General features: G+C 44.7%; 1 protein-coding gene across 8 annotated transcripts in view; it reads left to right on the top strand.

The window, feature by feature from the left end:
* Positions 1-26801, top strand: part of MAP2K5 (mitogen-activated protein kinase kinase 5) — a 223792-nt gene that overhangs the window by 72875 nt on the left and 124116 nt on the right. For all 8 annotated transcript variants that reach the window (XM_084781427.1, XM_084781426.1, XM_084781425.1 and 5 more), the window contains 4 exons: positions 5487-5526; positions 13536-13604; positions 13696-13777; positions 21591-21652. In XM_084781427.1, coding sequence (XP_084637553.1) covers positions 5487-5526; positions 13536-13604; positions 13696-13777; positions 21591-21652 — 253 coding nt within the window. The remainder of the gene's footprint in view (positions 1-5486; positions 5527-13535; positions 13605-13695; positions 13778-21590; positions 21653-26801) is intronic.

Here is a 26801-nt window from a genome sequence, read left to right as displayed (position 1 = left end):
AGTGTGGCACGCAGTGCAGTGACATCATCTGCATGGTTGTGGGGATCGTTGTGAAGCAACTGAAGTCTGGCAAGCAGAAGACTTCCAAATGTTAAAGTCGCTAAGGATGTGTGTACATACATATAGGCATATGTTTTCACATGTGTATGTATGCATGTCCACTCATACACCAATTCACATACATACACACATGTACACATGCATTTGGATGCACATATATAAACATTCACATGCATATATACACACATGTATACTTTTTTGAACAGGTTTCATAGCATAGATTAACCTAAAACTCACTATGTAGCCCAGGATGGCCCTAAATTCATCATTTACCAGCTTCCTGAATGCTAGGATTATCGGTGTCCAACAACTCGCCCAGCTACAAGATTGTATATTAAAGAATGCTGTGATAGTTTCTTAGGGTTAACCCAAGGAGACTGAGACATTCTTTCTCACCTAGCAAAAGTTACTGTCAAGTGGTATTTGTGCTTATAGTCTTCATAGATGAGACAGACAGGGTCAACATAGAACACCACGGGCCACTGTGCACACTTAGTCCTAGCCTCTGCATTGGCTGCTGCAGCTTACAGTCCTGGGGTTTCCTGAGCTTGGCCCTTCCTCAACCTGGCCGTTGGGGTTTCTGCTGAAGAAGAAGGGATGGGCGTGGGCAGTTTTCTGTACTCTCTTCTAGTTCGGGAAAGTCTGCGTTGACATTAAATGCACCATCATTGTTCCCACCCCTGATTGTTCCTGAGGAAGACAAAAAGTAGGAGGGCTGCTGAGAATGTTGCTCAATGGGAAAGTGCCTCCTGAGTTTGATTCCCCAGCACCACAGAACAAGGAAACCAACAAAAGCCAGGGTGTTCATCAGTGTTCTCAAGAGCAACAAAACTGACAGAATGAAAAAATATATGAATATATTCAATATATCATATATATATATCCCATATATGTGGCATTTATCAGAATGACTTACAGGCTGTGGTCCAGCTAGTCCAACAATGGTTATCTATCAATGGAAGGTCCAAGAATGCAGTAGTTGCTCAATCCACAAGGCTGGATGTCTCCGAGGGTCTTCAGTACACGCTGGGATCCTGAAGAAGTAGGCTGTAATGCCAGGGAAGGAGTGGACTTGTGAGTGAGAGAGAGAGCAAGCAGACAGGACAACGGCAGCCTTCTTGCACGTCCTTTATGTAGGCTGCCAGCAGAATATAGGTGGCTCTTCCCACCTCAGAAGATCTGGACTAGAACTGTGCGCTCCCACTTCAAATGATCTAATTAAGAATAAAATCCCTCACAGGCGCCTCATGTTCAAACATGTACACCAGGCTTTTCTCTCCCGTGCCATCCCCAGGTGTCTGCATTGTGAGCTCAGCTTTACAGGGGACTAGTCCCAAAAGGCAAAGTGGAGCACACAGGGAGAAGCGCTAAGAAACGCCTCATACAAATGCTTCCTCCCTTCACTCTTTGGAACAGGTAATTACTGTGGCAACAACAAACTAATTTGAAGCGTTAGCTGTTAATTAAAACACTGCAGAGGTGTATAGTTGTCTTTTGGTGTAACCAGAGCCTCCATTCAGACTTCATTAATCACTTTACAGCTAATGTGCCGAGGAAGGTCAAGACAATTGAGAAGTACTCTCTGCCGAAAGTAAACAAACTCTTTCTGCAGGTAGGATGCTGTTGACAGAGTTGAGGGAGCTGGCTTGGCTCGTGCCTAGCAGTGCCTTTGTTACCCATTTCTTCTGATGATTAAATGTGAAATCGGCCCTGTCACCAGACTGTAAACCAAGCCACAAGGTGTCTTTATTGCTCGAAATGGAACCCAAACTTGCATGGATGAATTAGCGTGCGTCATAATTAAATCATCAAGTCTCCCTTTTAATTCACTTGGAAATGGGAGACCTTTCTTTTGGGAAAGAGATCGGCTTTCTTGACAAGCTAATTAAGTCGCCAAACTGCCCAGTGAGGTATATGTGTGTTGGGCTCTCGGCTAATAGTGTTTTTATCGCTGCAGCTGGTCTCAGCAGTCCGTGTGTTGCTCCTTGTTCAGAGTACGACCCTGCCCTTCCCCCAACTTCCAGTCATTTGTCTTCATACTTTAGTCCTTGGCTAAAATGCTCAGTGTTTTAAAAGTTGCAGTTAGAGGCATCTATCGTATATCAGTAGAAATGGTGTTTTTATTTAATCCTATATGTTGAGTTACTTATATTTACATGGAAAGAGCATCTAAATCCTTTACATATGTTTTAAAGGAGCATAGTCCAACAACTTCTGCAGCAACTGGGAAACTTAGTATAAGACTTCCTGTACCAATATGCTGCATACGTTTGAATATGTCACAAATCAAACTATGACTTGAAATATAGCTTTGCATTTATGAAAGTCTGATGACATTTACGTAGATGGTAAATGATAATTTCTCATAAAAACCAGTATAATATATGTGTTCTATATATTACATTTTGTACCCTTTTATACAAAACCTGAAAGTCTTTATTTATTTTTTAAGAGAGAGGGAGGGATAGAGGGAGAGAGAGAGAGAGAAAGGGGGAGAGAGAGAGACAGAGACAGACAGAGCGAGAGAGAGATCACGCACGTGCACACATGTGGATGCACTTGGAGGGCAGAAGAAGGCACTGGGTTTGCAGCTGGAGTTACAGATGATTCTGGGATGCCAGATGTGGGTACTGGGACCCAAATTATGATATTTTTTTTTTTGCAAGAGCAACAAGCTATCTCTCCAGCCCCCAATTTTTAAGACACTTTCACAGGTAAAATAATTATTTGGTAAAGCAAAAAATTAACACCTAGTTTTCATAATTTTACCTATACTTTAAAGACACTGTTATTGAAGCCTTGTGTAACTAATTAATGGACTAAGAGCTGACTGGCCTTCCACAGTTGGCTTTACATTTGTCCACTCCACTAGAAAACCAGAATGAATTCTTACAGCCATATATGTGGAAGTGTGTGTGTGTGTGTGTGTGTGTGTGTGTGTGTGTGTGTGTGTGTGTGTGTGTGTGTATCTACTTTCCTAGTTTGAGCTGCAGCCTCATAACTAAACTATTTCTATAAGTCAGTTCATTTCAAAGGATTTTTTGGTGCTAGATGTGGTAGCACAAACCTTTAATCCCAACACTCAGGAGACAGAAGCAAGTGCATCTCTGGGGGTTTGAGGCCAGCCTGGTCTACATACTGAGTTTTGGGCCAACCAGAGCTACATAGTGAGACCTTATATCCAATATCAGTACACACACACACACACACACACACACACTTGTCAGTGATTGTTCAACTCTAAAAATTTACTAAAAAAATTGACTTATACCTTTTAAACAAGCAAAATTTAGCATATAAATTATAACTCAATAAAGCTGTTTTAAAAAACTTGGTGGGACCATGCATGGACTGGACCTAGGCTCCCCTTCACAGATGTAGCTGATGGGCAGCTTAGTTTTCTAGTAAGGGGAGCAAGGGCCATCTCCGACACTGTTACCTGCTTTTTAATCACTCCCCCTGGCTGGGATGCCTTGCCAGGTCACAGGGGAAGAGGATGCACTGAGTCCTGATGCAACTTGATTCACTTGGGTAGGTTGGTGGAGGCAGGTCGCCCCTTTTCAGAGGAATAGAGGAGAAAGAGTCAGGGGAAGAGGGAGGCAGGGCAGGACTGGGAGGAAGGGAAGTAGGGGCTACGATCAGGATGTAAAGTGAGTTAATGATAAAAGGCTTGGCGCATCAAGTAAACAAAAGTATTTTTACTCAAGCAACAGAAATTATATTTGTTTTGCTAATAGTAGCTGATAGTTTTGTTCTAGGAGCTGAGCAATTTGGGATCCTGGTGAGTATCTTTTGAGACTAGGCAGCAAGAAGGAGGACTTTGTGAGGGGCTGACCCCACTCTCGCTGTTGCTGCCCACTCATCTCAGCCACTAGCCGTGTGAGGGAACGCGTGAAGTCTTCCACAGAGCAGTTGCAGTTTTTCCCATTTCAGTTTTCTTGGTGCTTTTATGGATTTGCAGTTTCAATGAGTGCTTGTGTTCTGTAGTTTGTCTTAACTTGTTTACATTAAATAGTTGGTGTCCCAATAATGGTCACAATATGAAGTTCACATGGTGTTTATATAAAAGGCCCATTTTCATTTATATACTTTAGGTCTTGATAGAAAATCATTTTTTTTTTCCTCAAGACAAGATTCCTCTGTGTAGCCTTTGCTAGCCTGAACTTGCTTTGTAGACCAGGCTGGCCTCGAACTCACAGAGATCTTCCTCCCTGAGTACTGGGATTAAAGGTGTCTGTCACCATGCCCAGCAATACAAAATGATTTTATTTCTGCAAACCTTAATCTCTAACTTTTTGTAAATAAATGAATGCTTGCCCGCCCGCCCGCCCTCCCTCCCTCCCTCCCTCCCTCCCTCCCTTCCTTCCTTCCTTCCTTCCTTCTCTTTTTCTTGTGCTGGGAATGTAACCCTGTGCTTTGCATACACTGGCCAAGTAAGTACTTTACCACTGAGCTACAACCCCAGTCCTGTTAATATTGCTTAATCTAGGTTATGCTATTTCAGTGTAGCTGAGTGTCTTAATTATTTTTCTATTGCTGTGATAAAACACCATGACCAAGGCAGCCTTTAAAAAGAAAGTGTTTAACTCAGGCCTGTGATCTTAGAGGATTCCAGTCCATGGTGGTGGAGCAAAGGTATGGTGGCAAGAGCGTCTGAGCGCTTACATCTCGGTCTGCATGTTGATAGCAAAGCAAGAGAGACGCTGGGAATCCTCAGAGCCTGCCCCCAGTGACACCTCTTCCAACAAGGCCACACCTCCTAACCCTTCCCAAATAGCTTCACCAACTGGAAATATTGAAACATATGAACCTATGGGGAAGGGGAGGCATTCTCATTCAAACACTACACTGAGCTTACTTCTCTATCTAAGGAAAAGATAAGCCACATGCTAAAGCCTCATAGCTGTATTTCTTATGTAAAATTATATTATGAGCCATAGTCAGAACTCATCCTGTGATTGGTAACTGTTTTGATGAAATACAGTGATATGATTTCTCTTTCTATATAACTTTAAATAAAAGCAAAGCCCTTCATTTTGATGCTATACACAGCTATAGACTCACATACAGTGACACACCTAGCTAGGGATCTAGGGCCAGAAAAACTGATCTAATTTAAGGTCTCGTTCTGCCACTGGGTGCTGGGGCACTGGGAAACTGCTTAACATCCTCATGCTTCAGAGGTCTGTCTTTAAGAGGAAGGTAATAGTAACAGTGTGGTTTTTGAGCAGTATTTTAAGATACATATCACTCCGTAAACCACTTATCCTCATTGAAATCCACACTGCTAGTGTGGGCCATTTGCCTTGAAGGTACCAGGTGTATCCCCTACTGGTGCAAAACTGTTTGTGTTGATAGTATGTCCTTAGCCTCTCTGTAGGTTGCCCAATGATACCAAGTTTCTTTTCTTTCTTTTTTTCCTATAGAGCATATCATGTCCCAAGTGGGAAGATTTTAGCTGTAAAGGTAAGCATTGGATATATTTTATGCAAATGTGTGTGTATGTGTGTGTGACTGTGTGAGTGTGTATGTGGTCCATGTGGCCTGTGCACACATGGAAATCAGAGGAGGATATTGAGTGCCCTGTTGTATCACTCTCTACCTTATTCCCTTGAGAAACAGAGTCTCTTACTGCGCCTGGAGCCAGGCTCATCCTCCTTTCTCCTCCTCCCAGTGTTGGACTTAAAGAAGCATGCGCCAAGCGTGATATTTTATGTCGACGCTGGGGATTTGTGCAACAGGTCCTCTTACCTACTGAGCCATCTCCTCAGCTCTGTGTCATAGAAGTCTTGGTGTTCACTGATTTCCTTTCCCCTCTCAGCGTAAGTCACGGGCACACAACCACACTTTTCAACAGTAGGCTGTTTGTTGGCACATGGCCAGACCTGCCTATACGGACACAACCTCTGCTTCCACCTGCCAGCTAGTGTGCCACCACTGCCTGGCTAATTGAGACTTATAATACAACACTTCACAGCACAATCTGAGCAGTTTAAGTCTGTTCTTATCCCTCCCTCTGTGCTGTCCTGTCTTCATCCCAGCAAACATCCCAGTGACACTTAGACTTTGTGGCTTTCCTCGGCTCCAGTTCCTTCCTCCTGATCTTCCTTGGACCTCTACCAGAGGCTCAAATCCCTAACTCCTCCCCTGCCCCCCCTGGGCAGCAGGAAGTCCACCTCTGTTCATCAATTGGCTGTAAGCTGCTTTAGTGACATAACAGGGGAACAATTGGGAGCTATACAACATTCAGACAGGAAATCAGAATTTAAACTAAACAATAACCTTATGTCTACAGTGTCTCTATATTGGAGATGAGTTTCTCATAGAATATGGTTGGGTCTTACTTTATAATCCAGTCTGGTCTCTGCTTTTTGTTTAGGGGTTGGGGCCATTTACATTTTCTATGACATAGTGTGACTGGATTTATATCTCCTGTTCTGTGCAGTTTTCTGTTTGTCCTGGTGGTGTTCCCTTTCTCCCTCCACTGTGTTCAGTGGTTGTCTACAGTTTGTAGTGTCCACCTTTAGTCTATCACATAAGAGCCTCACAGTAGGAGCCATGCTAGTCAGTGTCTTACTGCTGTGAAGAGATGCCATGCTCAGGCAACCCTTAGCCAGGGAAGCATTTAGCTGGGGCTTGGGTACAGCTGCCGAAGCTGCCCGTGGTCAGCACTGGCTGCAGGGGTCAAGACTGCCTGGGCTCATCTTTGGAGTTTTAAAGATTTGGTCTCAGTGTTGGCTTTTTATTTCTAGCCAGATGCTAGTTGTCCTGTGTTCGTTGTTGCTCTGTGCATCTGCCCTGGCATCTCAGAGTTCTTGCTACAGGTGATGGATACTGTTTACAGTATGTTGTTATGCTGGGCTTGGCTGGCATGATCTTTCATATTCAGTACACTTGAGGTTTGTTGAAATTCCTGAGTACGTGGGATCTTAGCTTTCATCAAATTTGGAACGCTTTACCCTTTCCTCAGCTCGAGCTCCCACGCTGGGGGCGTGGCCTGCCTGGTGGCCTCACTTCACGTGGTCTTTCCCCTGTTGTGGTTTGGAAGAGTTTCTGTTTCCACATCTTCACTACCTCTTCCTCTTTGTTGTTTTATGTGCTCTCCCTCCTGCCCAATGTGGATTTTCATTTCCAATGTTCTTTTTATCCCTAAAAGTGTAGGTAGGCCTTTTTGCTTTAGGAATATTTTCCATGTTGGTATTTAATGTGCCTGACCTTTTTTTTTTTTTTTTTAACCTTTTAGAGCATATGGAATAATTGTGACAGTTGTGCTGGATAATTTTATGTCAACTTGGCACACGCTTAAGTCATCTGAGAGGAGGAACCCTCAATTAATAAAATGGCTCCATAAAAGTGGGTTGTAGGCAAGACTGTAGTATATTTTCTTAATTAGTGATTGATGGGGGAGGGCCCAGCCCATTGTGGGCGGGGCCATCTCTGGGCTGCTGGTCCTAAGCAAGCCATGGGGTGCATGGCAGTAAGCATCACTCCCCTATAGCCTCTGCATCAGCTCCTACCTCCTGGTTCCTGTCCTCTTTTCCTCCAGTGATGTGGAGGTGTAAGCTGACTAGTGGACAGACCCCGTAGCTGTCATGCACCTATTTCTGGACCACTTCCAGTGGGCTCCTTTTCTCCTCATTTTGGGTCATATTTCTTTTCTTATGGAACAATGATAATGTAGCATAGGTAGCTAGATAGTTTTGCGTTCCTATAAATACTCTTAAAGTTTGTTCTGAAATGTTAGTGATTTTGAAACAATCTGATTTGGTTTTAGTTTGGTTTGGTTTTTGAGGTAGAGTTTTTCTGTGTAGCCTTGGCTGTCCTGGACTCGCTTTTAGACTAGGCTGGCCTTGAACTCACAGTGATCCACCTGCCTCTGCCTCCCTGAGTGCTGGGATTACAGGCGTGCGCCACCATGCCTGGCTAACAATCCGATATTTTAAGGACTTACTTTGGAACTTTGTTTAAAGTGCCAACCCCAACCATCAGCCCGTGTTTCCCATTCTGCCGAAGCGGGACTCCTGATCCCACCTTGGCTGAGGGAGCACGCGCTGCAGGGTGAGGATCACTTGCTCTGGTTCTTTCCTCCTGGCCTGGGTAACTCCCTGCTTCCAGGTAGAGCTCATCACCCTGCTGTAGACTCTGCCCTCTGTCGCGCTCACTCTGGTGCTCTGCCGGTGACCCTGGCGGTCTTGCCTCCTCTGCCCCAGGCTCTGTCTTCTCAGCCTAAGGAGACTGTGAGTCCAACTGCTTTCCCTCCCTGACCAGAGGACTCTCGTTAGTCAGCGACTGAGCAGCCTAAGCATGCTCTTTATTACCAGTCTTTAGGTGTGGTGCTGTTCAAGCTACTGCCCAGTTCCTCTGTGTGTGTGTGTGTGTGTGTGTGTGTGTGTGTGTGTGTGTGTGTTGGTTAGCTTGTTTTTTGAGACAGGGTCTCATCATGTATCCCTGACTCGTCTGTAACTTTCTATGTAGACTGAGCTGGCCTCAAATTCCCAGGGATCTGCCTGCCTCTGCCTCACTAGTGCTGGCATTAAAGGCGTGCACCATATGCTCAGCAATCTGGGTTATTTTGTTTGCCTGGCTTTGCTTCCTTTCCTTTCTTGTCACCAGCATAATCCATATTCCTGCTTTTGCTTATTGTGAGACTGCTGGCCAGCTTCTGAGTGGTTCTCTCAGTAAATAGAAGGTGCGACTTCCTGGTGATTTTTGCTGCTAAGTATTTTGCATATATTATCTTCGTTTTATACTTTTGCTGCCATTACTGCTTCTCACTTAGCAGATGCAGAACCTGAGGCAGTGCAGTTAAACAGCTTGCCCATGGTCCTACACCTAGAAAGCCCAGAGGCCAGGATATAAACCCCTGCTTATGCTGATCTACACCCCTAGATTCGGTTCCCCTCTCAGAAGGCTCCATGCTACTTCTATGCTGGTTCCTCATCTCATCGCTGGGACAAAACGCCTGACAAAAGCAGTTAAAGGGAGGGCGGGCTTGTTTGCTCCACTGTCGGAGGGTACAGCCATTATGGAGTGTGAAGTAGCGGGCCACTCTACATCTGCAGGGAGGAGAGAGAAAGCAGTTACTCAGGCTGGAGAGATGGTGCAGAGGTTAAGAGCACTGACTGCTCTTCCAGAGGTCCTGAGTTCAATTCCCAGCAACCACATGGTGCCTCACAACCATCTACAATCCAGTCCGATGCCCTCTTCTGTCCTGCAGGTGTACATGCAGGCAGAGCACTGTATACACAATAAATAAATATACCTTTAAAAAGAAAGAAAGAAAGAAAGAAAGAAAGAAAGAAAGAAAGAAAGAAAGAAAGCAGGTGCTCTGTTCCTTTTGTCACCTCTATTGGTCCAGGACCCCAGCCTGTGGAGTGATGTTCCCTCATTCAGGGTGAGTCTTCCCATCTCAGTTACCCCTCTCCCAGACACACCCAAAGCCTTGCATCCTCGGTGACCCTGGGCCTAGTGTATTAGCAGTCACTATCAACCAGCACACAGCCCAGACAAACTGAACTCTCTGAGGCGGCAGTTGTGACCCACAGTGCGTTAGCAGTCTATGCTGCTTCTGTAGCATGTTCTTTCATGTCCTAGCCTCTGTGCATTTTGTTTTCTTTCACTTGAACTTGTCACCTCATCTGAACCTGGGTTGTTTTTTGTTTTGTTTTCTCATTTCAACAAGTTAGTTCATGTGCGCCTCTCTAGTTAGAATGCCTTCATCCACGTCTTCAACTATTAGACTCCTTAATAGCCTTCAAGGGCCTGCCCTTTGGCCACATGTGTCGCGTCTGCCGGTCACCTTCTGCAGTTCTCTGCATGTGATTCCTAAGGGGAGCATACACCACCTTGCACATGGCTGCCAGCGTTGTGCCGTTCTCTTGCCTTGCCTACATGGCCCAGCACTACACACAGCGAGCGTCTTAACACGTAATTTGTTGATGGAATATAGTGGTGGTGTTGTTTAATTCATTCATTCATCTTTTAACGTAATGTTCTGAAAACAGGTTTAGCGACATACCAAGTCCCCTTAGTGTCCTTTGTGTGGGCCATGACTTGCCCCAGACTGTTTCTCAGCTCCCTTTGTTATATTAAAGGGTGAAATGGAAGGTTAAGAGTTAGAGGTACATTTGATTTTTCCTGACCCTCTCCTGACTTTTGTGTGGTTTGAAGCATGTCACTTAAACCTTTCAATGACCCCAGTTGCCCGGTGTCACAGAAGGACTGTTCAGAGCAGCAAATCACAGTCCTTGTCCGAGCAGATTCACCTGCTGGGCTCTGCTGCCTTCACAGAGCCATGGGGGGATTTCACTTCCCAAGCCAGTGGTCAACTGGACCACACTGTGAATGTCTGTGGGACCAGCTGGTTGGGAGCCACGCTCATAGCATTTCCGGTTTTTATGCACTCCTAACCAAGTCCTACTTTTTAAAGACAAACAGAACATTGCAGTGTTTCCTTCCTCAGACTTGAGATGTGACAAGAGACCCTTGTAGATATTTTTAAAAGGAAGATGATTTTAGGAAAAGTAGAAAATTCTCTGTACCATGCAATTTAGAAATTTTTCTGCTCCACAGAGTGCATTTGGAAAATTATGCTAGCCACATGTTAGAAAAAACTGTCTATAATTACCTGCATACATGCTGAAATGCATCCAACCAGCTTTTGTTTGTTTGGTATATGTAGCAAGACCATTGCAAATAAGTAGAGCAGAAACCAAACACAAATACTGTTAGCCATCTAGCAAACAGAACCTTTTTCTACCATTAATGCTTCCTATAAAATCTTCCCAATAGTAATGCTTGGGGAACTTACCGGATTCCCCAGGATTGTTTGTTTTCTGATTGGGAAAAGAATCCATCTGACGGGATTTCTTAGCTGTGTATGTAGCGTGTGTTGATTATCATTCCCAGAGTGCTTTGGATTGCTGCAGCTTCTAAAGCAGCATTTAAATGGACCATTTGATTAATCATTTGTATCCTGGCTGTAATCCTCCCAAATTTCCTTCCTGAGTTGTACATACTGTAAAAGACAATTATGTCGCCACAGATTAAATAAGTGAATTAAAACAGAATAGCGGCTTAATTTGACCTGTGATTTTGTTTTCCTTGCCTTTAGTGGAGCGCATGCCACTCCAGCAAATAAATGAAGTCATCCATGACAGCTCGTGATGAATTGCCGTATTTATACTGTATATTTTAATAGTCTCACACTAATTTAAATTGAGCACAGAGTAAATTATAATTCAGTCACTTGACTGCTTGTATTTAACTTGACAGCACATCCTTGTGTGTCTTGGAGGTGTAGTGGAGGGAGAGCAGTGGGAAGGCGGGAAGGCAGGCAGGCAGGTACCCCGGGCCAGCTGAACCCTTTCTCCAGGAGCTGCTTCCAGCTCTTCTGCTTTAGTCTGAAGCACTTGGCTCTGCCTGAGAAGCTACGCTTGGGCAGTCCGCACTATCCTCAAACTTCAAAGGGAAAATCCATATCCACTGTGATTTTTCTCACTTGCCTTCAGAGGAAGGATTGGTCTGGTTTATTTTTAGCAGTTTGGAAGCTCACTGGCAGGAGAAGGGAGGTAACCATTCACCAAGTGCCAGGCTCCCAAAAAGCAGAGCGTGCACGTGCCGTGGCAGCACAGAGTGGCCCTCCCCGCTCAGACTTGCAGGATGACCTGATCTGTTTTTCTGGGGTCATGGATTCTCCATTCTCTGGATTATAGCGTGTCCCAAGAGAGATCCGGTGGGTCAGCTCCACGATTTCAGCTGTCCCGATCCAGTTTTGGTCGGTGTGGCACTTGGGTTTGTCTTGGCTTTCATGTCTTTGGTTGTTGGTGTAGTGGCAGACATCACACGATCCGTTCCAACAGCACATCTGGAAGACTGTTCGTAAGGAGCACTTTAATTAAGGTCCATCTCAGTGACTGGGTGCTGCTGTGAGGCCTTGTGCTGGCTGCCGGGAATAACGTGTATGCAGACCCGTGTGTGCAGACCCGTGAGTGCAGGCCCGCCTTGCGCTGGAAGCTATAGGGCTCTACTCGCTGGCAGTTTTTAGGAGATGCCTGAGGGAGGCATTAAAGATGAGTCAGGGTCAAGCCAAACATGAATTCTCATGAAGGTTTTTGAGGTGGCAAGGCATTCAGGCTGGGTCTAAAAGGTCAAAGCAGCCTTTTGGTGACTCCGAGCGGAGAAAGGAAACACTCTTAAGGCGTGGTGTAGGTGCTTAGGAAGGGCTGTGTAGGAAGAGTGGGGGGCGGGTCAGCTGCTGACCTGGAGTCTCACTTGCTCTAGGTGATGGGAACTCAAGTGAGGTTCTTGAAAAGGTCTCAGTAGACTGGGATTAATTCCAAAGTGTTGGCTAGCTGTGTGCAGTGCCCTCCACCCACCCCACTGCCTTCCTTTCTTACTTAAATGGATGCCAGCATTAAAAATATGCGTATTAGAATACACATTTCCTTTCCTTGTGGTTTATATAATTCCTAACGCTTGCTTTGTTCAGTGTAATGATACATATGGTCTTCATTTGTGATATAGAGTAAGCCAGTGCTGTAAGGCGTGGAATGTGCTGTTACAGCAGTGGTGAACTGACGTTTTTACCTAGAAGTGTTTTGAATCAAACTCTGCCACAATTCTTAAAAATTCTTCTCCACCTACTTAATGTTATTACTGTCTTAAAATTTTTTTTAAGCAACATTTTTTTAAAAATTTGTTTTCACTGAAGTGCTTAATGGTTGAGCTGGGGTTTTAACTCTTTGATAGTGCCCTTGACCAGCATTACTGAGAAGGGTGACGTCTCAGCCGCAGAGCAGGCACCTGCCTAAGGAAAGGGAAGAGTCTTTGAACTAAACTAGAGTGCGTCCTAGGCCAGGACAGGAAGTGCATACACTTGGACGTTTCTGTGTTATAAAAACCCACCTTGGTGGCGGATACTTAAGGAAAACCACAACACATCAGGAGGTCCTGGCTAGCGTGGGAGTCAGGTGGCAGGAGGACCTTTCTAGCTCTCAAGTCTGTGAGCATTTGTAAAGAAACATTACCCACATGGGAGGAAGTAAGGTGACAGGGTTTTTAAACTCCCATTTCTTTTATTTCTGAAAAATCTCATTTTAAAATGTTATTTTATTTACCATCCCCTTTGCTTATCTGCGAGTGTCTGGCTCACAGGGCTCTTCTCTTTTAATGATCTTCTGAAAATAGCCAGTGTGGCTGAAATAGGGTACATAAATTGAGTGTTATAACTTAACTGACTTTTAAAGCCATTAATGCTGACCTCTGAGACCTGGCTCCTTCCAGGGTCCCATCAATCATCTCTGTACCCGCCTCCTCCAGTGCAGAGGCTTAGAATCTGAGACAGGTTTTTGGTGCAGGGGGTTATGGGGGCACTGGAGAAAGAAACCACCATATTTCTTTAGGTCTTGTATTTCACATGCTATGAAACTTAAAGGTAGACCCGTGTGCTGATGCTGCTGTGTGTCTGGTTTCAGGTTATTCTGTTGGATATTACACTGGAGCTTCAGAAGCAGATCATGTCTGAGCTGGAGATTCTTTATAAGGTAGTGTTTTCCTCGGTCGCTTTCATCTATAAGCGCGCGTACGGCGTTCGCTTCCAGGTGCTAAACTACTTTTGTCTCATTTGTGTTGCAGTGTGACTCGTCATATATCATAGGATTTTACGGGGCATTTTTTGTAGAAAACAGGATTTCAATTTGTACAGAATTCATGGATGGTGAGTTCTTCCCTTTGAACTACATTAAAAATGATTTTTTGGAATCGATTGCCTTAAACTTGGTTTTGATATAGATGTCAAGTAGAAACCTAGAGTGATTGACGTGTGTTAATTACTGCCTTTTTTACACTAGCGGTTCTCTTCCTGTTAAGGCTCCTGGTGTTAAATATTTGTAGCTGGGCTGTAATTTCAAGAATGCAATGATTTCCTTTTACTAAAAATTTAAATAGGACAGGCAACACTCGGACCCACCCGGCGCGTGGCACTGGCGGCCTCTGTGCGTTCTGCCTTTGCTGGAAACAGATGTTCTCCTCTTCTAATGTTTCAGTCGCCAAAACAGATTTTCTTCCAAAGAAATCTATTAACCCAATGTCCTGTGTCTTTCAGAAAGAAATAGGTTCTTAATTGCTAGGCAAGAAATTGTTTTCCAACACAGCTGACTAGCCGGGATGCGTTTGGCTCTCTCTGAACTTGAGCCCTGTCCTCCCCTGCTTTCCATTCATTGCTGTGAGGAGCTCTTCCTCGGTCTGAGTACTGTGACAGCAGACAGCCTTCTGGAAATCCCGCCACTGAAGTGCTGCTGTTATTCTTAGCTATCCATTTTACACCCAGACAAATCTTCACCTTTTATAAAGGTCAGTCTTCAGTATCTAGCCTTCTTCACAAATGAGGCACATGTGCCTTTCTACCTTTTTAGGTACATGCACACATGCTGTACACATACACACACACACACACACACACACACACACACACGTAGCACAAATATACCACCATACATATACATAGACACCACAAATATGCTGCATACATACACACACCCCACATTTATACATATAAACCACACATACACATGCTGCACTTTCATCCACACACTACACATATATCATACATGCCACAAATATGCACACCACAAAATACTACCATATGTGACACCACAGATATACCACATACTATACACACACACAGCACATGCATACATACATACCACATAAACACATACCACACATGCATGCTACATATACCACCCATATACCACACACATCTATGCACACACACCACACATGCACACATACAGATACGCACACTACACACACACACACACACACACACATAACACACACACACATCATATATATACCATACACACAAACACACCTTTTTACTTCTTTAGGTAAACACACACACATACATGTACACCAGAAATATATACACAAGTACACATATATCCACACACACCACAAACACACACAGTTATACACACAAACACATACACATACCCTTGTGGGCATCCTTGGGATGATACTAAATATGTAACCACTGATTAAAAAGCATGGATGCATAATCCCAGTATAGGTCACTCTTTTCAACTTTCATCAAGTGAGATCTGTATAATTTTTCAGTTATAATAAAATACTTCTTATTAAGGTAGAACTCAGATACTCTAGAGTTCACCATTTGGAAACATACAACTTAATCCTTGCTGTCCAATTTCAAAACAGTCTAAAGAGAAATCCCCAGGCAACGTAAGTTACTTCTCTCATGCTCCTGCATCCGTCTATCCCCTGTCAATCACGGGTCTCCTTCCTGCCTCGCGGATGTGCCCACTCTGGACACTGACATCAGTGGAGTCCTGCAGCTTTTGTTCCTGGTGTCTCTTGCTTAATTTGTTGTTTCCAGATTCATCTATAACTGCAGCAGAAGCCGTCCACCATCTCCTTTCATCAAGTGCCTGTGCAGCATTGGCTGCCTTTTCTTTAGTTGATGGTCACTTGGATATTTCCATTTCTTTGTTTTACATCTTAAAAAAATACTGTGTGTGTGTGTGTGTGTGTGTGCGCGCGCGCGCGCGCGCGCGCGCTACTGCTTGCTTGTGGAGGTCAAAGGACAGCTTGTGGGAACAGACTCTCTTCTTCCAGCAGGAGGATCCCACATATCAAATTCAGACCATCAGGCTTGATGGCAGTGAAGTTGCCAGATCCTGTGGCAACTCTTAATTTTTGAGGAACTGTCAAGCTAGCTGTTCTAGTCTGTCAGTGTTCAAATTGTTTACAGTTACTGTAATTACTAAAGAAATATTGCAACTCAACAATAAAAACACCAATCGCTCATTTAAGAAACATAATAGATTTGGATATGTTTCTCAAAGGAAGATGAACATGAAAAGGCATTCAACAGCAGTGGTTGTTAAGGAAACCTAAATCAAAACCAAGTACATGATCACACCTGAGACCACACAAACAGGAAATCAACCACAATAAATGTTGGCAAAGGCACAGAGAAGTTGGATCCTCAGACAGTGTTGGTGCGAATCTGAAATGGTGTAAATTAGACTAAAACAGCTTGACACTTCTTCATAAATTCAACAGTTACCACAGGACCTAGCAAGTCTTCTACAAGTACGGAAACCCAAGACAACTGACTAGCACACATGCACAATAGCCTACTGCAATGTGCACAGCAGCGTTACTCACAAGTGACCAAGATGGCGCAGCCAATGGAGGCATTTGCCCTTCGCTGCATCTTTTTTCTGCTATTGTATTGGTCCTGGGTCTTTCAGTTACTGTACATTTAACCTCAGAGGTTCCTGTTTTGCTCCATGTAATTTCTAACTGTATTAGTAGCCTATGTTTTGGGGGAGGGCTAGCTTTATACTGCCCTTTAGGTCTTTAAACATGATTTATCTTAGTTACATAGACATGGCGATTTGGAGGTTAGTGCAGGTTAGCATATATGTGTGTTCATATATAACAAAGCACACAAAATCAGTAAAAACGCATGCAGAACCTGTGTAGCACCCTCCAGCTTTCATCCCCTCCCTGTGCACTCCAGTTTCTTCACAACTGCCTCTTGATTAGTTTATTTCTACCTCATACTATGATCTAGTTGCAATATTTACTGAGTACTTTATTTCAGATATGGTTCTAAACCTGGGGCCAAGACTTAGATCTTATCCTCATGGGAGCACGTGTTCTAGAATAACCCTTGTCCTCACAGGGTACATGTTCTAGAGTGGCCCTTGTCCTCACAGGGTACATGTTCTAGAGTAGTCCTTGTCCTCACAGGGTATGTATTCTAGAGTAGCCGTTGTCCTCACAGGGTATGTGTTCTAGAGTGGCCCTTCTCCTCACAGGGTACGTGTTCTAGAGTGGCCCTTGTCTTCATGGGGGTACAGGTTTTAGAGTAGCCCCCTTTTTCATGGACTACATGTTCTAGAGTAACTTTTCTTATAGAGTGCATGTTCTAGATTTCCCTTCTCCTTGTGAGGTGTGTGTTCTAGAATAACCTTTGCCCTCATTGAGTGCATGTTCTAGAGTCACCCTCATCCTCACGGGGTACATGTTCTGGAGTAGCCTTGTCCACACAGGGTGTATACGAGAGACCCCTGTACATTCTTAGGGAGGGATCCATCTGTGAGAGCATAAAGCAGGGCTGATAGAGCAGGTGCTGGATGGGGGACCAGAGGAGGAGCGGCAGTGAGCAGAGACCTTAGTGAGCTAGTCAGAGAGGACCACTGGGATGATCTCACAGGCAGAGAGAGTAGCATGTGTCAGTGCTCCCAAACGAACACAAGACCACCGTGCTGACTGGAGAGTGATGTTGGAAGGACCAGAGGCTGCCCAGGAGGCCTGTGTGATCAGGGCACATTCCAAGAAAGACGCATGTGCCTCACAGGCCCTAGCTGGGAACTTGGGTTTGAGCCTAAATGCGATCAAACCTCATACTCAGTTAAAACAAAATCTACTCAGAAACATCCAGATGGAAGGTCTCAGAGTACAGACGTATTTGGATTTTCACCATGGGAAGAAGTTGCCCCCTTCCCCCCCCCCCCCAAAAAAAGCCCATATTGCAGAGAAGGAAAGGGCTTTTATATTTCCAACTAGCAGAAACTTGAAGAGACTTCACATTAAAATTTTTGCTCGTGTTGTTAACAATCATAATGACTATGTTCATTCAAGGCAAATGGGAAGATTTTATCTCTGTGAGCCTGGGGAGGTTGGGGTACATCTGACGGCACAGAGCCAGCTACATAGGGACCTGTCTGTGTGGGCAGCTGAGGACTGCGGGATTACAAGCACCAGTGAACTACCTCCAAATACAATTCCTTTTAATTTTTTAATTGATAATGGTTGCCAGGCCACCTTTGGCTTTCCAGTTTAGTTTAGAAAAAGCACTGTCCGCTTAGGTACTTACAGCCTCTCTTAGAACCGACATAGGACTAAATCCTCTGCTTGGATTCCTGCCAGTGCCTGTGGTAGGGCTTCTTCCTCCGGGTGTTGAGATCGTTGGCTTTCTAAGGACTTGGTCTAGTAAGCTGTTGCTGTCAGTTTTCCAGATACCACATGTCAAGCTTTTTCATCTTGAACTTGCTCGTGCATGCAACTACCAACTCACCTGAAAAATCAGTGGGAACACAACTGTTTTTCTGTCACATATTTCACTTTTATTATTTATCTATAATAAAAAATATTTTAGTAAATGTTTCTGCTCAATGTATAAATGACCCCCCCCCCACACACACACACACATTCTTAGTAGCACCGAGAGCCACAGAACAAAATTAATTATACCCTGGCTACCCTCAGCCTTGTGCTCAGAGTCCAGGGCTGTGAGCAGAAGTTACCTAAGGGAGTGTCATCTTCCTGTACCTGCTTTTATCAGGGTACATGGGAGCCCATAGCTCTGTGATCGTGTGCCATTTTAACAGAACAGTAGCTTTAGAGAACATGGCATACTATAATAGTCTACTCACACAGAGCACATCCTTAACTGAGTTTCAGAAGAGTAACACATTTCATCTTCAAACCTTATTAGGCATTTTGAAAATCATCAGCAGTCACATCAAAAATATGAAATCTCACCCTTAATAGGAAAACAGAAGTTACTTCCCAAATACCCTGGGTGCCCTCTTCATATCAGTGAAAGACTGTACCCCAGTTTGACACTTAGGGGGATATATGCATTAACTTAGTTCTCAGATTGTTAGAGAGTGGGGTGCTTGTTCCCTGAAGAAAGCTTGAGTTATATTCTTGAGATTCTTAGAACACTTAACGAATGCCACCATTCCCCACACACTCCTAAGTTGCTACTTCCCAGTGAGCTGGCTCTCAAAGAAGCTGCCCCAGAAATGTGCAGCGATGGCAGTGACTGTGCCATGCTGTTGGTGGGAGCGCACAGTGATGTCAGTGACTGTGCCATGCTGTTGGTGGGAGCGCACAGTGATGTCGGTGACTGTGCCATGCTGTTGGTGGGAGCGCGCAGTGATGGCGGTGACTGTGCCATGCTGTTGGTGGGAGCGCGCAGTGATGGCGGTGACTGTGCCATGCTGTTGGTGGGAGCGCGCAGTGATGGCGGTGACTGTGCCATGCTGTTGGTGGGAGAGCGCAGTGATGGCGGTGACTGTGCCATGCTGTTGGTGGGAGAGCGCAGTGATGGCGGTGACTGTGCCATGCTGTTGGTGGGAGCGCGCAGTGATGGCGGTGACTGTGCCATGCTGTTGGTGGGAGCGCGCAGTGATGGCGGTGACTGTGCCATGCTGTTGGTGGGAGCGCGCAGTGATGGCGGTGACTGTGCCATGCTGTTGGTGGGAGAGCACAGTGATGGTAATGACTGTGCCATGCTGTTGGTGGGAGCACTCAGTGATGGCGGTGACTGTGCCATGCTGTTGGTGGGAGCGCACAGTGATGGCGGTGACTGTGCCATGCTGTTGGTGGGAGGGCACAGTGATGGTAATGACTGTGCCATGCTGTTGGTGGGAGCACTCAGTGATGGCGGTGACTGTGCCATGCTGTTGGTGGGAGAGCGCAGTGATGGCAGTGACTGTGCCATGCTGTTGGTGGGAGCGCGCAGCGATGGCAGTGACTGTGCCATGCTGTTGGTGGGAGCGCGCAGTGATGGCAGTGACTGTGCCATGCTGTTGGTGGGAGAGCGCAGTGATGGCAGTGACTGTGCCATGCTGTTGGTGGGAGCGCGCAGCGATGGCAGTGACTGTGCCATGCTGTTGGTGGGAGCGCGCAGTGATGGCAGTGGCTGTGCCATGCTGTTGCTGCAGTTGGTTTGAAGTCCTTTCTGGATGCTTGCTTTAGAACATCACAGTCAACAAGGTTCTGGTTCCTCGTAGCACTGATGTTTGTTTGCTATGTCCAAGAGTTGCCTCTTTTGACTAGATCTATTAGATAGAAATGATAGCAAAACTGAGTAAGAGTTAAACCCAAATCCTCTGCTGTTTTAGCCTGAGAATGGCTAGCCAGGCATGGTGGCACACAGCTGTAATCCCAGCACCGGAAGGCAGAGGCAGGTAGATCCATCTCTGAGCGTGAGGCCAGCCTGATGTGTAGGGTGAGTTCCAGACCAGCCTGGGCTATGTAATAAGAACCTGTCTCAAATGTGGAAGCATACAAACAAACTGAAAATCCAGAATGACTAAACTACACAGTGCGCTTGTCAAGTTAGCAGGTCTCCTGATTCTGAGGGGCGCTACTGTGTCGTTTTCTCACGGCCAACACTTATCTCATATGAATATGGAAAGAACAACAAGACAAATATGTGTGGTGGTTTTTCAGTTTTGGAAAATGTCAAAGGTGATTTAATAAAAGTTGGCATTGACAAGTAAGCAGTATAGTAGAGAGCCACAGTTTAGTAAAAATAAGCTAGAAAGCCAGTGAGATGGCTCTGAGATCAAGACACCTGCAAGCCAAGCCCAGTGACCTTAGGTCAGTCCCTGGGGCCAACCGTGGGAGGAGAAAACAAGCTCTCTGAAGCTGACCTCTGACCTCCACGGGTGGGTAAACATCCCGTGCACACACACAGTAAATAAGTAAAATGTAATTGAAATAAGTTAGAACTTGAGGAGATGGTGTCCTGTGTTGTTTTCACCTCACTGGTTTCCTGAGGTGCCGAGGAGCAGGAGGTGATTAGTCGCTTCACGTGCACCTGATGTCAAAGGTAACTCCATGTAGACCCCGTGGCACTGCTGCTTCTGCTTTGCTAGCCTCTGCTTGTTGCTTGACATTCCTACCCTCCCACATTTGATTGATAAGTGTGAAAATTCCAAGATGGGGCCCAGGTAAAAGCAGCGCATGAGCCGAGTGGTGGTAGCACACACCTTTGATCCCAGCACTTAGGAGGCAGAGAGGCAGGTGGATCTCTATGAGTTCAAGGCCAGCCTGGTCTACAAAGTGAGTCCAGGACAGCCAAGGCTACACAGAGAAACCCTGTCTTGAAACAAAACCAAAACCAAACCAAAACAAAACAAAAAAGTGACACACGAGGCCTGCAAGTGTGGCCATCGGGTTCATTTCCGTGGTTTTGTTTGCATCTGCCTTTTCATAGACTGTAGGTCCTAAATCTACCTCCTATAGTTTCCTTCAGTTTGTTTGTTTGTTGTTTGGTTGGTTTGATTTGGTTTGGTTTTTCAAGACAGGGTTTTTCTGTGTAACCTTGGACGCCCTGGACTTGTAGACCTCGAACTCACAGTGATCTGCCTGCCTTTGCCTCCCACGTGCATGGGGGATGTGGTGGGGGAGGGGGCTGAGGACTGGCTGGGAGAGGGGGGTGGATTAAAGGCCCACGACCAGCTTCCTTTAGTTCTTAATAACTGTGGATTTTAAAATGGAAGTAGCTGGCCATGTTCTTCTGCACGTACAATTATGTCATTGACAAAGGTAAAACTAAAAACCTACATTGCTCTCCATATCCAGTATGACACCTAAGAAAATGGAAGCCGCATTCTCACCAGGCATGCACAAAGCAGAGTCCGGTGTACTGTTCTGATGACTTCCTTTGTAGTAACACGCTATCTCTGTCTCTACAGGGGGTTCTTTGGATGTATATAGGAAAATTCCAGAGCACGTCCTCGGAAGAATTGCAGTAGCAGTAAGTATATTGGCTTAGATGATTCAGCCCTTCCTATGATGCCTACTCCTGTGTCCTCAGATAGGACTTTTTCTTCTAGTCCCACCTGCCTTTCGGGTCCGTCTTGTCGCCCATCATTTCTGCCTCTTCCTCTTTTAGTGGGCTGACCCCAGACCAGTCCCTCCGGCTTTTCAGTACTCTGATCGCAGAGACCTTGGCGCCCGGGTTTCTAATTCATCAAAGAGAAAACTGTTACCGCGAACATTTAATAGTTCTAGACATAGGACTTTAAAATAATTTAAAAATCTAAATTAATGAAACAGTCTATGAACAAAATACTACTTTGTTTTTAAATGGCTTTGCAGTCTTTTGCTCTTAGTTTCTACTTTATCTTTTGGAGACTATATCTAGGATTCTGTGCCCTTTGCAGTGAAAAACAGTTTTCCTATCTTCTGCACTCACTAATAAATAGACAAATGATTTCACCTAAACTGGCATTATTATGTAAGTCCCAGATTTGAGATTTGGAATAATGTAAGCGAACCATGTTTAAGAAGAGTCATTGGGTGCTGTAATCGTAAACAATTGCTAAAGTAAAGGCACTCTGTTAAATTAAGTGGTTTAATGCAGAACAAAGTGATTATATCATGTACCATTTAATTAAATGGCTTATTTTCACATTCATTATACATCAAACTGACAACTCAAATTCTTTAATCCAACATGGACACTTATTCAGGCTTAGTTCATTGTAATTCACAGCTTTCCTTTTTTCTTTCTAATTATTAGTGTGAGCTGCCCAGGGTGATGAGCACGCTCCCTTGTGATGCTGCCTCTGCAAGCAGCTTCTAATCTACACATGGAGGCAGATTATTCAGGATGAAATCTGAGCACTTAAATCAGTGTTTTAGATGAAAATAAAAATGTTTCCTTTCCTCTTCTAATCTCAGAGGGGACCGCATGCGTTGTGGCTTTTGGCAGCTCTAGAGTTTAATAACACGTATAGTAAAGGGCACGAAGAGGCAAGGAGAGCGAGCAGCTGGAAAGCAGGACGCGGGGAAATAGAGTCTGCCTTGTTCAGGGAAGAAGTGTGTTCTTCCCCGGCCTCGTCTATCTTGCCTCCCTCCTGTGTAGAGCACAAAGAAGGCCACTGGGCTTTCTGATTCAGCCAAGATCGTCAACAGTCAGCAGAGAAACAACCAGCTTTGAATACAGGGCTTGCTGTTTGGGTAGTTGAAATTTTTGCAAAATGCTATATTAAGGAGAAGCATTAAAGTGAGTGCTAGCCCCAGCTGGGTTGCTGTGCCCCAGGTGTGGTTGTCAGTCAGGGGCAGTCTCTTATAAAACAAGGCCCATCCCTCCGCCTTTCACGGCACTCCAGGCCACAGTGATTGAAAGCTTCGATGGCGAGAGTAGAAGAAATGCTTTTGGCAACTTTCCTCTTCTGACAGTTTTCATAAACCCTGTTGGTTGGTGTCCTACGCTTGTATAGCACCTTTAAAGTAAGGTGTGTATGTGGGGGGCGGGGGTGGGCATCTAAAGGGGCTCCAAACATGGATGATCCTTTACTGTAGCTAATAGTCACCACACTGGCTCAGGGCTAGCATTTTACATCCAAAGGATTACATCAGTTCTACCGCAGCTATCGCCCTGCTGGGTGGTCCCTCGAGGTGTGTAAAATGCATATGCGCACAGCCTGTTCTAGTTCCCGGTTTCCGTGGTTACTTCTCCTGAGTCTTTCCAAAGATGGCATCAGTTTCTTTTCTTTGAATATCTCAGCCAGGCCCAAAAGGCACATGCAAATAGCCTCCGGCCTTGTCCAGTCCAGCAACCGAATCAGATGGATCTGTTGTACCAGTCTCTGCAGGATACTTAACGTATGAGGATGCTGCCTGAGTTTTCAACAGCTATGAGATGAGGGAGGGTTGAGCATGTCACTACTAAGCAAAACAGGTTAGAACAGTTCAGTAACTGGCCCGAGTTACTAACTATCAGTGCTAGCCTAGGTGCAGGGCGCTCTGTCTCCACACCCACTGCTCCTTCTCTCTGTTCTCTGAGAAGCTGAGGGGAGAAAAAAGAAGAGGGAACTAAAGGGCAAACTAGGTTAAAACACACTCAGAGAGGTGGGGGGTGAAAAGACCTGTGCCGGAGAGGGAAGACGCACAGACAAACACGTTGGTGCAGGCTCTTTTTCTCAAGTGGTAGTTGCTGTTCCTCCTGCTGGTCTTAAACGAAGCCTCAGCCTCCCAGAACTCCAGGTGTGTGCCACCGCACTCACTGAAGATCTTCTCATGTCTCTCTTAGAGTTCTCTTCCCCCAAGAGGAGCATAACTTTCCTGGTTCTGGTAATCTGGCATGCAGGGCAGGTCTACAGACCTGAAGGTCATCGCAGGATGAGCCCTGTCAGGGGCTGTGAAATGTGGCTCAGATTTTCTCGTGTAGGCTATATGAAGAGAGGACATTTTTCCCCTTGAAGAAATCCATATAAACTACCTGATCTTAGCCTCCCAACTGCAGATTTCTACCCCGCTGTCCACTGAATCTTACAAAGATGCCTCCCCGCTGCCCACTGTGTTTACCCCCTCTCACTTCTGAAGCCGGCGCACTGTGCTGAATGCTAACGTTGGTGTTGATTGACGTTGTCCCTGAAAAGATGTGCACTTGACATGTCAAGCAGTGAAAGATTGACAGCAGATAGAAGTACTGTTAGTGTCAAGGCTTTGCTGTGTTGTTTCGTGCAGCCTAGCCTACTGAATACCAATGATACTGGATTAGTGGACAGGTGTCCTGCCCCTTTATGCATGATGCTTACACACATCCAGGGGAAATGGCCTCTCTCTTCACAGTTTGGGGAATAGTTGTTCTTTGAATCTCTAACAAGATGTATGATTTTTATCAAATATCATAAAATCAGTATTGTATTTGTTTTACTACTTTGCAGTCTGTGCATGTCGGACTGTGTCTCGTTTGTGTGTTTTCTGATCATTCACTTTCTGTTGAGCCAATGCTAGTGATACACAGCTTGTAACAGGAGAGTCTTCTAATACACAACTGAACCCCACTTCTCAGAACCCGAGAGTTCTCTGCTTCCATGCAAACCATCATGGTCCTCCCCCCACTACTCAAGGAGAAGCCGTTTTCATTGCTGATGTCTTTCATAAACATTTAAATACTTTGTCTTTTTGCCATTGTCTTATTATCATTTATACTTTTATTTTAAATACTTTTATTTAATCTTATTAAAACATATGTATTTATGGATAAAGTGTAGTATTTCCTTTTCCTTTTTTTGTTTTTCTTTTTGTTTTGTTTTTTGTTGTTGTTGTTTTTTGGTTGGGAGGTAGTTTGGTTTTTTCAAGACAGGGTTTCTCTGTGTAGCCTTGCCTGTCCTGAACTCATTTTGTAGACCAGGCTGGCCTCGAACTTACAGAGATCCACCTGCCTATGCCTCTCGAATGCTGGAATTAAAGGCATGTGCCACCATGCCAGGCTTTTCCCATGTTTTATTATTTGCAACCTCTATCTTATTGTGATGCCAGTTATTCCAAACTCTGGAAGAAGTTGCTTGCTATGAAAATGTGTCTATTCCCACTGGGTAGTGGTGACCCACACCTTTAATCCCAGCACTTGGGTGGGAGGCAGGTGATCTCTATAAATTTAAGGCCAACCTGATCTATAGAGTAAGTTCTAGGATGGCCAGGGATACACAGAGAAACCGTGTCTCAAAAAACAAAAACAAACAAACAAGCATAAAAGTATGTATTCTCTTAGAACAGATAAGCATGGAATGGAGTTGCTCACTATGTCACTGGTCCCCCAGAGTCCCTTCTGCTCGCTGAGAGCAGTTAAATGGGCTGGCCTCTTCCAGCATCGTAGACCGAGTTGGGCTGTCTAGATCTTTAATATTTGGAAATTGCTTTTCTCATTCTGTATTTCTGGTGTTTAGTTGCTATTAGACATTTTTGATCAACCAAAATCTTTGTGTACAGAACCTCAGCCCTCCTTTTCTAGACTCAGGTTTAAGGTGCACACGCCCCTTAGTTACTTCTCATCAAGACACGTTTTCTTATTGTATAGCCTTGACATGTCCAAGGTTTCTGTAATAATAAGTGCTTTAAAATACTTCTAAGTACATTTTGAGTAACAACACTTTGTTCACTGTCTTTTTAAAATCTGATTATGAATAGTCAACATTGAAATTGTAAGTTTCTATTCCTGTGCTGTGAATAATACATGTATTTCATGTAACAACCACTTTTGCATACATTTTGAAGATTTGTTTATCATTTGTTTAGTAGGGATAGAACTTGGGGCCTCCTACATGCTAGCCAAACCCTTTACCAGTGAGCCACGTGCTCAGCTCAAGACTGAAAGATCTTAGTGGCAATTCCTGATTAAAGTTTCCACACAGGATGTAGCGGTTGTAACCTGTATCTTAGGGTCTTTTTCATTTTACCGTTATTCTTAACTCTGGCAGTTAAAGAGGAAAGTCCAGGTCGAATTCTTGCAGTGGTACTTACCCGTTTTCTCACTGGCCTATAGCCTGTGTGTGTACTTCCTCCACATGCATGTTTTGTACAGCAGTCATGCTTTCTACAGTTATCTCTGTGCATTTTATTAAAGAATAAATAAGAAAGCCTACTATAGTAATTACAAACCTTTAAAAATCATTTTCAAGATTTATTTTATTTTAACATAACAGAAAAGTTTTGAAAGTCACGTCAGGAGTTCCCACAGAGTTTAGACTAGAGTCCTGTGGGGAACAGTTTGACACATTGGTCTGATGCTTCCTTCTCTTTTATTCACGTCACTTAAGTTCACCATCCAAGGCTTGGCGTCTTGGTCAGGCTCTCCGAGCTGCTGCTGGGGAAGGTGACGTGCTTCGCCCAGTTCCTCTCCTGAGTCAGCTTCTTCAGTGTTCTTGTTCTAGAGCCGGAGCTCATTGTAACAGCACCTGCTGAGCACGCACAAGGCCCTGGGCTGACTCTCCGGTGTTACTAAAAAATAAGAGTAACGTTTTTTCCTTCATCATAAATAGTATGACTTAAAAAAAAATCACCCAGGGGCTGTCTCCAGATGCTCAGCAGTTAAGCGCACTGGCTGCTCTCAGAGAGAACCCAGGTTCAATTTCCAGCACCCAAACGGCAGCTTCCCAACTGTCTGTAGCTTA

The sequence above is a fragment of the Acomys minous genome (assembly GCF_964271855.1).
Source record: "Acomys minous genome assembly, chromosome: 5".
NCBI classification, from domain to species: Eukaryota; Metazoa; Chordata; class Mammalia; order Rodentia; family Muridae; genus Acomys; species Acomys minous.
This window is presented reverse-complemented; position numbering and strand designations above follow the sequence as displayed.